This window comes from Sus scrofa, chromosome 13 (assembly GCF_054392235.1).
Source record: "Sus scrofa isolate SSC_HxYL_T2T_F1_AM1 chromosome 13, Sscrofa_HxYL_maternal_Yorkshire_Landrace_v2.0, whole genome shotgun sequence".
NCBI lineage: Eukaryota > Metazoa > Chordata > Mammalia > Artiodactyla > Suidae > Sus > Sus scrofa.
Window position 1 is genome coordinate 97,956,041 of NC_139395.1, and position 13,303 is coordinate 97,969,343.

The 13,303-nt window shown below is 35.0% G+C and overlaps 1 protein-coding gene across 3 annotated transcripts in view; it reads right to left on the reverse strand.

Annotated features, from left to right (window-relative positions):
- Positions 1–13,303, reverse strand: part of ATR (ATR serine/threonine kinase) — a 114,574-nt gene that overhangs the window by 8,999 nt on the left and 92,272 nt on the right. For all 3 annotated transcript variants that reach the window (XR_014824068.1, XM_084989926.1, XM_084989927.1), the window contains exons 37-42: positions 10,312–10,409; positions 9,257–9,489; positions 7,660–7,794; positions 5,540–5,740; positions 3,793–3,936; positions 818–968 (exon numbers count right to left, since the gene is read on the reverse strand). Coding sequence is in view for 2 of the 3 variants with exons in the window: in XM_084989926.1 (XP_084846052.1) it covers positions 818–968; positions 3,793–3,936; positions 5,540–5,740; positions 7,660–7,794; positions 9,257–9,489; positions 10,312–10,409 (962 nt within the window). In the remaining variant the exon portion in view is untranslated. The remainder of the gene's footprint in view (positions 1–817; positions 969–3,792; positions 3,937–5,539; positions 5,741–7,659; positions 7,795–9,256; positions 9,490–10,311; positions 10,410–13,303) is intronic.

The following is a 13,303-nucleotide window of genomic DNA, read 5'->3' on the forward strand; positions in this document are numbered from 1 at the left end:
AGCATCCATTGATAATGATTGCCTGCAACAACTTTTATTATGGTATTTGCTAACTGGTGATCTTCTATTTTCATAATTTCATCTACCTTTAATCATTGTAATTCTACTGTAAGGAAGAACTGTTCCTACCTTCCTATTTATTCATTCATTCATTCACTCATTGGAGTATTCTACACCAATGTGGACTCCAATTCCAATGTAACACTTTTGGTTTCACTGGAGCTTTCCTTTTCCTTTTCTTTTTCTAAAAGTAAACAAACTAGTTTTTTTTTTTTTTTTAAGCTACACCTGGGGCATATGGAAGTTCCCAGGCCAAGGATCGAATCCATGCCGCATCTGCAACCTATGCCATAGCAACAGCAAAGCAGGATCCTTAACCTACTGAGTTGGGTCAGGGTTGGGGAGGAGTTTTAACCAGCACTTCCACAGAGACAAGCAGGATCATTAACCCACTGTGCCATAGCAGGAACTCCCAAACTGGTTCTCATTAGCCACAATGTATCTACTTTGCTAAAGTCTAGTTAACACATAAAACAGTTTCAGAAATGCTAATCAAAAACTCCCAGAAAAACAAATTTTCATGTATATATTTGTAAGCTGCCTCAAATCTTTTTGGAATAAAGATAAAGAATTTAAATAGGACAAGGAATTTAGGAGGAAATTACTTAAGTACCTCTGTATATAGTAGCTAGAAATTTTATAATGGCTTCTACCAAAAAAAATGTACAATAACATATATTAGTAACAATTACACCTTCATTACATGTTAGCAACTATTATATATATATATTTATACTGTTAAAATTAATTTTAGTACCCTTTTCCTTATATAGTTTGGTCAGAATAGGTCTCAAGCCAGCAGTGTTGTTAACCCATTCAATAATTCCACATTCATCATTCAGTGGAATAACTGCATATGTTCGAATATGAAGTTCTCTTCTACGAGATTCTGCATCTTTCCTTAAGCACTGTTAAAAAAAAAAAAAACACACATAAACTTAAAAGTTAAAAATTTCTAAATGTTATGCCAAATACATCTAAAGAGTGTTCATTTCATAGCAAAAGAATGTCAATAAAAGCTTACTATGTAGTGTAGATGAATAATTCTTCAGAGTAGGAAACTACTATGTCAGTATCCAAATTATTACAAACGCCTTTGACAAGTACTTCTTTTAATTATTCACTATTAATGCAACAATACCGTGTTCAAAAACATTATACTTCTATATTTAACAATGACAAAATACTTTTTTTTTTTGTCTTTTCTAGGGCTGCTCCCGTGACATATGGAGATCCCAGGCTAGGGGTTTAATCAGAGCTGTAGCCACCGGGCCTACACCAGAGCCATAGCAACACAGGATCTCAGCCGCATCTGTGATCTACACCACAGCTCACAGCAACACCGGATCCTTAACCCACTGAGCAAGGTCAGGGATCGAACCCGCAACCTCATGGTTCCTAGTCTGATTTGTTAACCACGGCGCCACGACGGGAACTCCAACAATGACAAAATACTTCTTAAAAATTGCTTCCAAGATATTACTGAAACATTAGGTCCTTAGCTACAGAGGATTCTATTTAATTTTATCTAAAAAAGTATATAAACAAAAAAGTATGAGTTTTATGATATCCCAAAATGTATTTCTTACTCTTTTAATATTTATAGCTTAATATTATATTATAAGCTTATAAGCTATATATTATAGCTTAATAGAGTTTAATATTATAGCTTCATTTGAAAAATTATCTCCCAGCAGAAGCAAACTTTTCATATCTCATCTGATAAATCCTAAATCATACTAGGTAAAGATAAACAGTATTTTGTTTAACTCTGGAACTATATGAAATAAATAGACTAAGCAAACATGTATGATTATAAGCTGTGAAATTCAATAAATGCAATCATTGACCAAAATACATTTTAAACTTTAGGATTAAATAGGCTCCATAAATGTCAGCAAAATAGTATCACATTAGAGTCACATGTAAAGATATATAAGTATATGGCCTCCTAGACCAATGTAGTGAGATTGTAGTTTTCCACAATCAGGCTATTTTATTTGATCATATTAATGTAGGGGAATAGTAATGAAATAACTGGTAACAAAGCTGATTAAGATAAGTTTATAAATTAAAGCCAGGCCACCTGATACTCCTAAATAGAAAAACATTCAGGGAGCTTTGGAACAAACATACTAATGGTTTAGTATCAGTGAACTGAGTTACAAATTTACGAAACAACATTTTAAATAAAAAATATCCCTTCCATTAATAATACCTTTGAAATGGGTTTTTAATGTGGTATTAATTTTTAAATTACTTTTGGTTAAACTAAGCACAAACAATAATTCTCCTTTTTTAAAAAGCAAACTCATTTGCTGCAATATCTTTTCTATGTTAAAGATCCACAACTATTTCTGCTAATAAAAGAGGTACTAGTAACATGTAGGGGGGGTTAGAGAGAAAGAACAAAAAGCGTATAGAAAAATAAGGTTTCCATAGTATGGTTTAATCTGTTACCAATGGAAAAACAGATGACATGCACTTCTAAATACATGGCTAGAGAATAATTCAAAATACCTAAGACCATACATTTATAATAACCCTCTAATGAGGATTCTCATATCATCTCTGAGACAGATATCAAGTACTTACCAATAGAACTGAAAAAAATACTAATGATCACCTTTGATAAGTATGTTGTTAAAACTAGACGCCAACATTTTTTTTTTCTAGTATGGAAACAAAACATAAATAAATCTGATAGAAAAAATTATATCATATCATATTATATTATATATAAGTTAAACATTAAATAGAAAATATTCTCCCCTGCTAATGTCATACATTTTTCTCAATATAATAAAAATAACTTATTTTTAAAAAATTAAGTAAAACCTGGGAGTTCCTGTCGTGGCTCAGTGATTAATGAATCTGACTAGGAACCATGGGGTTGTGGGTTTGATCCCTGGCCTTGCTCAGTGGGTTAAGGATCCGGCGTTGCCATGAGCTATGGTATAGGTCTCAGACGCGGCTCGGATCCCTCGTTACGGTGGCTCTGGTGTAGACCAGTGGCTACAGCTCTGATTAGACCCCTAGCCTGGGAACCTCCATATGCCGTGGGAGCAGCCCTAGAAAAGGTAAAAAGACCGAAAAAAAAAAAATTAAGTTAAACCAGCAATTCCACTTCAGGGTACATATCCAAAAGATTGAAAGCAGGGACTCAAATAGGTATCCATACATACATCTACGTTCATGGAAGCATTATTCACAATAGCCAAAAAGTGGGAGCAACTCATGTGTCCACTGACGAGTAAATGGATAAACAAAATGTGATGTACATACACAATTGTATATTATTCAACCTTATAAAGCAATGAAATTCTGACACATGCTATAACATGGATGAACCGTGAAGATATAATGCTAAGTGAAATAAGCCAGTAAAAAAAGTACAAATACTGCATATATATGAGGTATCTAGAATAGTCAAATTCATAGAGACATCAAAGGAGAAAGGTGGTTACCAGGACCTGGAGGGAAAAGGAATAAGGAGTTACTGTTTAATAGATAACAGAGTTTCAGTTTTAGAAGATGAAAAAAAGTGCTAGAGGGAGGTGTTGCACAGCAATATGAATGTACTTAATGCCACTAAATTGAACGGAACACTTATGAATGCTTAAGATGGTTAATTTTATGTGATGGATATTTTATCCCAATTAAGAGAGATTTACCAATATTTCATTGATAGTAATTATGGTAATTCAAAATAAAAGCAAACTATATCCAAACCTTATTAATCAAGGAATTGAACTCCATTAGTCTACAATCCTTTCTCAAGTCATCTTTTGGCTTACACATCATAATGTAGAACTTTCCATCAGATCCTTTTAAAGAGATTTTCTTTGGTTTCTGAAGAGAAGCAAGAATTTCTACCTAAAAGACAAGTTTTATAAATATTGTGTTACCTAATATAATAAAAAGGAAAACATAAAAACCTATAACATGTAGCATATTTATTATTTTAATTATTTTATCTTAATTATCTATGATCTATGAAAAGAATGGTTGCCCATAAATAGACATTTTCTAATTTTTTTCTTTTTGTATGGCCATACCTGTGGCATATGGAAGTTCTGGGCTGGGGGTTAAATTGGAGCTGCAGCTGTTGGCCTATGCCACAGCCACCACAATGTGGGATCTAAGCTTAGTCTGCAACCTAAACCACAGCTTGTGGCAATGCCAGATCCTTAACCCACTGAGGGAGGCCAGGGATCCAATCTACATCCTCACCCACACCATGTCGAGTTCTCAACTGCTGAGCCACAGAAGGAAACTCTGAGACACATTTTAAAAGATCTTTGAAACATTTGTTAAGACCTTTCTGCAGAACCTGAGATAGTTTCAAATTAACTAAGTTTCAATTGGACCACAGAAGCAGCTGAACCAAAGAAGTATAAAGAGTTTTCAAAAGTATTTACGTAGAAGTGCTTATATCATTTAAGATAGTAACAACAAAAATTTCACTACCTCCCAAAATACACCCTACAAACAAAAATTGTACTTTGTTCTCTTTCTCTTCTCCATTTTTAGGACAAAAGATGAATATGAAAAAATCAAATTATAGAAAAAATAAAGATTTTAGTCATACTAAGGCAATATGAACATCTGAAAAATCAAAATACTAGGCAGAGGAGTTCCTGCTGTGGTGCAGTGGGTTAATGATCTGGCTTGTCTCTCTGGAGGTGGCAGTTCAATTCCTGACCCAGCACAGTGGGTTAAGGATCCGGAGATGCTGCAGCTGTGGTATAGGTCACAATTCCGGCTCAGATTAGATCCCTGGCCCAGGAACTTCTATATACCTCAGATATGGCCAAAAAAGAAAAACAAAAACAAAAACAAAAAACACAGTGAGTTGAACATGGGGTTTTTATCACTTAATTTTGTTCCATCAGTAAAATGGTTTTACTTTTCTGTTTTCTGAATCATTTTTTTTTCTTTGCAAATAAAATTCGACTAATCTTTGAGGAAAATACTTTTACTTTCTAATTTTTTTATTTTATTTTTCTTTTTACAGCCACACCATGGCAAATGGAAGCCTCTGGACCAGGGGTTGAATCAGACCTGCAGCTTCAGGCCTGCACCACAGCCATGACAACACTGGGTTCAAGCCACATCTGCAAACTACACTGCAGCTTGCAGCAATGCTGAATCCTTAACGCACTGAGTGAGGCCAGGGATTGAACCTGCATCCTCACAGGGACAATATTGGGTCTTTAACCTGCTAAGCCACAACAGCAACTCCAAAGGAAAACACTTTTTATTTTATTTATTTATTTATTTTTCTTTTCCTGGCTGTACCTAGCATATGGAAGTTCCCAGGCTAGCAGTGGAATTGGAGTTGCAACTGAGGCCTACACCATGTCCTTAACCTGCTAAGCCACAATAGGAATTCCTAAGAAAACACTTTTAAACTTAATTTGAAAATTTTAACTAAATTTTAAAAACATAGTTACAGTTATATAAGACTACAGTTTACCGTATCATCGAAGCCTGCAATATAGGCCCAATGCCCAGGAAATGGTTCGTGGTTAGCATGGGCACCCGGAATTGATGGAAGAGTAGGTATCATGACTGATTGTAAAGGAATGAGGATTTCACTAAATGTTGCTTCTTCAACCAGTCTTTTCAGCATTTTAAAATGAGTGCTCATGCTCAGTGTGGAACTACTTCCATCCACCTAGGGGAAAAAAATAGTACATTTTAATTTCTCTATATACCTTGAATTACAGAATGATTAATTTTACCCCAAGCAAAAATTTCACTTCTATAAAAACATATTTTAACCTCTCTGTAATCTTTTACCCCATCAGTAACAGTACCTACATTTAGGATAGTGAAATGACTAAAGTAAATAATAGTGGCATACAATTTATCACATGTTACAAATTCCAAAGAGCTCAGTAAATCAGTCTTTTTCTTTTGGTACCAAACCTTACTTGGCAGCAAAAAGACACCTGAACGTCTCACTTAGGGCAAAGATTAATGTTTCACTGAAGAAATGTTATCGTATCTGGTTATGGGATACTCTACCAAATTACCCCTAGTGATGATGTTTAATATAAAGTATATGTATTGTATTACCATCAAAGATCGGAAAAATTCTGAAATTCTAAATGTAGCTATGATAAAAGTTTCATATAAAGAATTGTAAGTTTGTAAATGTAAAACACTTAGAAAAAGGCTAGTGTTTAATAAATGTTGGCCATTATCATAAAACTATATTTCTTTTTTTTTTTTTTTGTCTTTTTGCTATTTCTTGGGCCGCTCCCGCGGCATATGGAGTTTCCAAGGCTAGGGGTCTAATCGGAGCTGTAGCTGCCAGCCTATGCCAGAGCCACAGCAACTCGGGATCCGAACCGCGTCTGCAACCTACACCACAGCTCACGGCAACGCCGGATCGTTAACCCACTGAGCAAGGGCAGGGATCAAACCCGCAACCTCATGGTTCCTAGTCGGATTCGTTAACCACTGCGCCACGACGGGAACTCCACAAAACTATATTTCATAATGTCAAGTACATCAGAGGTCACATAAGATGAATACAGATATTAAAAACAGACTATTCTTTGAAGATGTTTATTGGAAGGGAAGGTGAGAAATAGGTTAATCTATATATTCTCACCTGTAAATAGGTGATAGAGTGATTATTTTTATTTTCTACTTTTTAAAAAATTTTTAAATTTTTAATTTTTTTGGTCTTTTTGTATTTTTAGGGCCTCACCTGCGGCATATGGAGGTTCCCAGGCTAGGGGTCCAATTGGAGCTGTTACCGCCAGCCTACACCACAGCCGCAGCAACTGTGATGCGAGCCGTGTCTGCGACCTATACCACAGCTCAAGGCAATGCCGGATCCTTAACCCACTGAGCAAGGCCAGGGATCGAACCCGCATCCTCATGGATGTTGGTTGGGTTTGCTAACTGCTGAGCCAAGACAGGAACTCTGAGTAATTATTTTTAAAGTGAAGTCTAGATAGTTAACTTTATAAAGAATCTGTCTCTCCTTATAATGACCATACCCCCACTATTACCTTTCCTACACATTCTTTAGGGTTTTCCCCTCCAATTCCTTAGGGAGAAGAGTAGTCACTCCTGTAACCATGTCCATATTCTAGTCACAAGGCTACTGAAAGAAGCAGTTATTACACTAGATACCATCTGAGTGGTTTCCTATGAGACTATGACAACTTCAAGACATGTCTTATTATCTTTGTTTCCCGTCGTACAGTGCTTATCCCCTGGTAGGCGATGAAATATGTACTGAAAAAATGAAACCACAAATGCCAACATTTTTCCCTCTCATGTATGTAGGTTAAAGTATATGAATTTTGAAATTTTAAAGATATGACAGAAAGCAATCATAGAACTTTAAGTATTTTATCTACTTATATTTTTATGGTTATTTCATATCCTCTACTTAAAAGGCAAACTGCAATACTTAAAATATACAATTTGATAACTTTCGATATATGTGTATACCAATATATGTGAGAATTTAAATTGAATTAACCAAATGAAATAAAACCAGCTAAAATCATATTTAAGCTTTATATAAAATTATCCAACATAGTCTATAAGTAGTAAGATTTATGATAGTACCGGTTTATTGCACAATTCTAGAAGCTTATCTGTTAGGCGAGTTGCATCTCCAACAAACTTTTCTAAGGATTTTTTCATAAGAATAGCTTTATTTAGGATTTCCTTGCATCTGTTTACACGCATGGGATAAGAAGACTGTCATAAAAAAAAAAAAGTTAAATGTAATTGTTAAAAGATTTTTAAAAGACAACAATACTTCTAAATGACAAAAATCAACTTAAAAAGCATGCAAGATGAGAGGTTACACTTATACAAGTTTTCTGGAAATCAATTTGGCCAATACTATCAATAGCCATAAAAATGCTGCTATCCTGTGACCTGGTGAATTCCCGTCTTAGGATCAATCCTAAAGAAATAATTAGAAATGAGAATAAATATAAATGTATCTGGATGTTTTGTCTAGAGCAAAAAAGGAAACAACCTCAAAGGTTAACGACAGTTTAAAAAATTACAGATGGCTAAGTAAATTTTAAAATTTTAATTAATTAATCAATTTTTGGCTGTGCTTGAGGCAGGCAGAAGTTTCCAGGTCAGGGATTGATCCTGTGCCACAGCAGCAACATGAGCCATGGCAGTAACAATGCCAGATTCTGGGAGTTCCCGTCGTGGCGCAGTGGTTAACGAATCCGACTAGGAACCATGAGGTCGCGGGTTCGGTCCCTGCCCTTGCTCAGTGGGTTAACGATCCGGCGTTGCCGTGAGCTGTGGTGTAGGTCGCAGACGCGGCTCGGATCCCGCGTTGCTGTGGCTCTGGCGTAGGCCGGTGGCTACAGCTCCGATTCAACCCCTAGCCTGGGAACCTCCATATGCCGCGGAAGCGGCCCAAGAGATAGCAACAACAACAACAACAAAACAACAATAACAAAAAAAACAAAAAAAAAAAAGAGAAAAAAAAAAAAAAAAAAAAAAAACAATGCCAGATTCTAACTTGCTGAGCCACCAGGAAACTCCATCTTTTATAGAATTTTATATAATTTAAAAAATCGTGTCTTTAAAGAATATTTAATAACATGGGAACATGATTATGGTAATAATCTTAGGTGAAAAGATATGAAATTATATAGCTATGTAATCCAAATTCAGTGTTAAAGTATGCATAGACAGTAAATATACAAAAACACATGAAGATATTAATGATATAAAGAGTGAATTTTAATTTTCTTTTTTATATCTCTATTTTCTAAATTCTCTAAAATATTTATTAATTCAAGATATTTACCAACTTGTACATTCCTATTAATAATACAATAAAAATGTTCTACTATTAAAAGTTCAAATACTTTGGATTAAAAACACTTGGAATAAAATAGGCTACTGTTTCATAACAAACACTAATAGTTTACTATACTTCATAAAGAAAATGTATGATAAATTCTTTGATTTTAAACACATGAGTTACTTCACTTGATACAGTAAATATTTCTGAATTTTATAATGGGATACAGTGCTATAATTTATTCTTAAAAATGCTTAAAATGTATTTTCTTAATATGAATCTAATGTAAGAGAGAAACCCTGGAACTTATATCTATACATAAGCATTAAATAATCAATGCCACATAAAATGGAAAAGACATTGTTGTGATTAATGTATCACCTTTGACACAGCTGTCATCATCCACATTGCTTGTTGGGGATAGGCCAGAAACACTTTGGCTATAATTTCCATCAAGACAACAAAAACTTCATCATGAGAATGACAAATTCGGGAGATCAGTTGTGAAAAGGCAGTCAAAAACTGATATGGAGCTAAATGATTTGTGTGCTCTGTAATAACTTTGTTTATTTTAACTAAATCATTTCTCATTTGTACACGATCAGAGCGGCCAGCTGGAGAAAAAAAAAAAAAAATCAAAGTTAAAAACACCAGTAAAAAAATAAAACTGTATCAATTTCATAGGAAAAAAAATCTTTTAAAAACAGCTTAAAGATATATATTTTTCCCATGTCCAAAGCTAGATCACTTGCCAATTTGTGGAAAATAGTTTTCTCTGTCCAAGTAGGAAAAAATATTTAAGTCCACTGAAAAACTCAAGGACCATTAATTTTCACTAGAAGTAAACAGAACAAGCCACAGACTGTTGTAATTTTAAAGGTAAATTATTTGGCTTGAACTAGTATTTTTCTTTCTTTTTTTTCCCTCTTTTCTTTTTTAAGGCTGCACCTATGGCATCTGGAAGTTCCCAGGCTAGGGGTGGAATTGGAGCTGCAGCTGCTGGCCTACACCACAGCCACAGCAACGCCATATCTGAGCCTCATCTGTGACCTACACTGCAGTTTGTGGCAATGCCAGATCCTTAAACCACTGAGCAAGGCCAGGGACTGAACCTGTACCCTCATAGAACTATGCTGGGTTCTCAACTTGCTAAGCCATAACGATAACTCCAAACTAATGTTTTTCAATATGTGTTAAGTTTACCAAGGAACAAGCAAACTTTCACTTGCAGGTCCTGCAACTGCAACTACTTAAGCCTACTTTTGGTCTTTTTCCTCTTTTTTAACATTTGGTTTCTTGCTCACGCATATATTATAATTCTTCTTAGTCCTTTAAAGTTTTTACCATAGCACTGAGAACTATATCTAGGCATTTATGATGGAGCATGATAATGTGAGAAAAAAGAATGTATACAGTTTTTACCGAAGAAATTATACCTTTTTCCCATTCGTATGCCTTAGCACCAAAATCAAGCCATAGTGATAACATTCGTGGCATTGACTGATATATGAATTGATTTCCATACTGTAGAGATCTGTAATCATATAGAAAAAATATTAACATAGCATTCTTTTTTACATTATATGAATTAAAATTTAAAGACAAACTACCACTTGAGAAATATATAGCCTTCTGACACAAATTATACTACCAGTTTATTTCTTCCTGGTACAGGTTATCTTTGACTCCTTTCTCCCCACTTTTTCCTTTCTACATTCCTTGCTAAGCTCTATATCTCACAGAACAAAAATAACTCAAGTTTTGACCCAGTCAAATTCCCGTCAGTACTTCTTTCAAATTGTCCTTAGGATCTGTGCCTTTGTTGCATTCCATGGCCATAAACTTAGGTCAGGCCCAACCACTTCATTTCTGGGAACTTACGGTAACTTGGTCTGCTTAATTCCACATTTCTTCCCTTCAATAAACTCCAGATGAACACTCCTGAAATTTTAGCTTTATCATACTCTCCCTCCATTCAAAAACAGGAATCAATTATCTATAGATTATATGAATTACTCTGCCTGGGATTCAAATACATATATAACATTTTTCTTTATAGCTTTGTATCTTAATTTCTCACCATTCACCAGCATACACCTTCCATCAAGTCCAATTTCCTCACCATTCTCTCAACAAACCACTCAAACCTGTTTCTCTGCCAAATCTGTGGAAAGTTAGTACAGGCATGCCTCAGAGATATTGCAGGTTTGGTACTGGACCACTACGATAAAATGACTATCACAGTTAGGTGAGTCATAGGAATTCTGTGGTTTTCCAATGCATATAAAATTCATGTTTTCACTATTCTGTAGTCTGTAAGTGTGCAGTACCATATGTCTAAAAAAGCAGTATACATACCTTAATTTTAAAATACATCATTGCTAAAAAATGCTATCATCATCTGAGCCTTCAGCTAGTTGTAATCTTTTTGCTGCTGGAAGGTCTTGTCTTGATGTTGATGGCAGCTGACCTATCAGGCTGGTAGCTGCTAAAGACTGGGGTGGCTGTGGCAATTTCTTAAAATAAGACAACAATGAAGTTTGCCACATCAACTGATACTTCCTTTCATGAACCATTTCTCTGTACCATGGAATGCTGTTTCATGCATTTGTACCCACAGTAAATCTTTCTTTTCAAAACTGGAGTCAATTTTCTCAAACTCTGCCACTGCTTTATCAACTAAATTTATGTAATATTCTAAATCCTTTATTGTCAGTTCAACAATCTTCACAGCATCTTTACCAGGAGTAGATTCCATCTCAAAAAATCACTTTCTTTGCTCATCCATAAGAAGAAGCTCCTCATCCATTTTATTATGCTTTTATCATGAGGTAATATTAATTAACTTCAGATTTCACTCCTAATTCTAGTTTTCTAGGCTACTTTCACATCTGCAGTTACTTCCTGAACAGTCGTCTTGAACCTCTCAAAGTCATTTGTGGGGACTAGAATCAACTTCTTCCAAACTCCTGTTAATGTTTTTATTTTGACATCTTCCCATGAATCACAAATGTTCTTAATGGCATCAAGAATGGAGAATCCTTCACAGAAGATTTTCAGTTTATTTTGCTCAGATCTTTCAGATGAATCACTATGGCAGCTATTGCAATTCGAAATGTATTTCTTTGCAAAAAAAAAGTATTTTTATTATTTATGTTTTTTAGGTAAAAATGGTTTATAACATTATATGTTTCAGGTACACATTACATTTCTACTTCTATGTACCTTGAAGCATGCACCCACCAAAAATTTAGTTCCCATCCTTCACCATATGGTTGATCCCCTTTACCCATTTCACTCTCCACATGCCCCTTCCCCTCTGCAAACACTACTCTGCAATTGTGTGTTTGTTTTTATTTGGTTTGTTTTGTTCATTTGTTATGGGTTTTGTCTGTATTTATTTTTTTTATATTTCACCTATGAATGAAATCATACAGTATTTGTCTTTCTGACTTACTTCACTTAGCATAAAATCCTCAAAGTCCATCCATGTTGTCAAAAATGGCAGGATTTCACTGTTTTAAAGGCTGAATAGTATTCTATTATATATTTATATACACCATGATTCTCTGTCTGTTCATCTGTTGATGGGGCACTTTGGTTTTTTACCATATTTTGACTATTGTAATAACACTGTAATGAACACAGAGGTGCACATATCTTTTCAAATAAGTATTTCCATATTCTTTGGATAAATATCCCAGAAGTGGAATAGCTGGATCATATGGTAGTTCTATTCTTAATATTTTGAGGAATCTCCATATAGTTTTCCAATTTATTCCTACCAATAGTGCATGATAGTTCTCTATTCTCTATATCCTCCAACTCTTGTTATTTCTTGTCTTTTTGATAACTGGCATTGTACCAGGAGTAAGATGATAACTCACCGTGGTTCTGTTTTAAATTTCCCTAATAATTAATGATGCTGAACATGTTTTCATGTGCCTGTTGGCCATATGAATATCGTCTTTGGAAAAATGTCTATTCAGCTACTTTGCCCTTTTATTATTATTTTTTTAGAGCTGCACCTGCGGCATATAGAGGTTCCTAGGCTAGGGGTTCAATCAGAGCTACAGCTGCCAGCCTACACCAGAGCCACAGCAACACAGGATCCAAGCCAAGTCTGCAACCTACACCACAGCTCATGGCAATGCCGGATCCTTAAACCACTGAGTGAGACCAGGGATCGAACCCATGTCTTCCTGGATACTAGTTGGATTCTTTTCCACTATGCCACAATAGGAACTCCTCCTTTGCCCAATTTTTAATCAGGTTGTTTTTTTGTTGTGGAGTTGTATGAATTCTTTACATGTTCTGGATATTAACCCCTCATTGGATAGATCATTCTCAAATATCTTCTTCCATTTGGTAGGTTGTCTTTTCATTTTGTTGTTAGTTTCCTTTGCTGTGCAGAAAGTTTTTAATTTG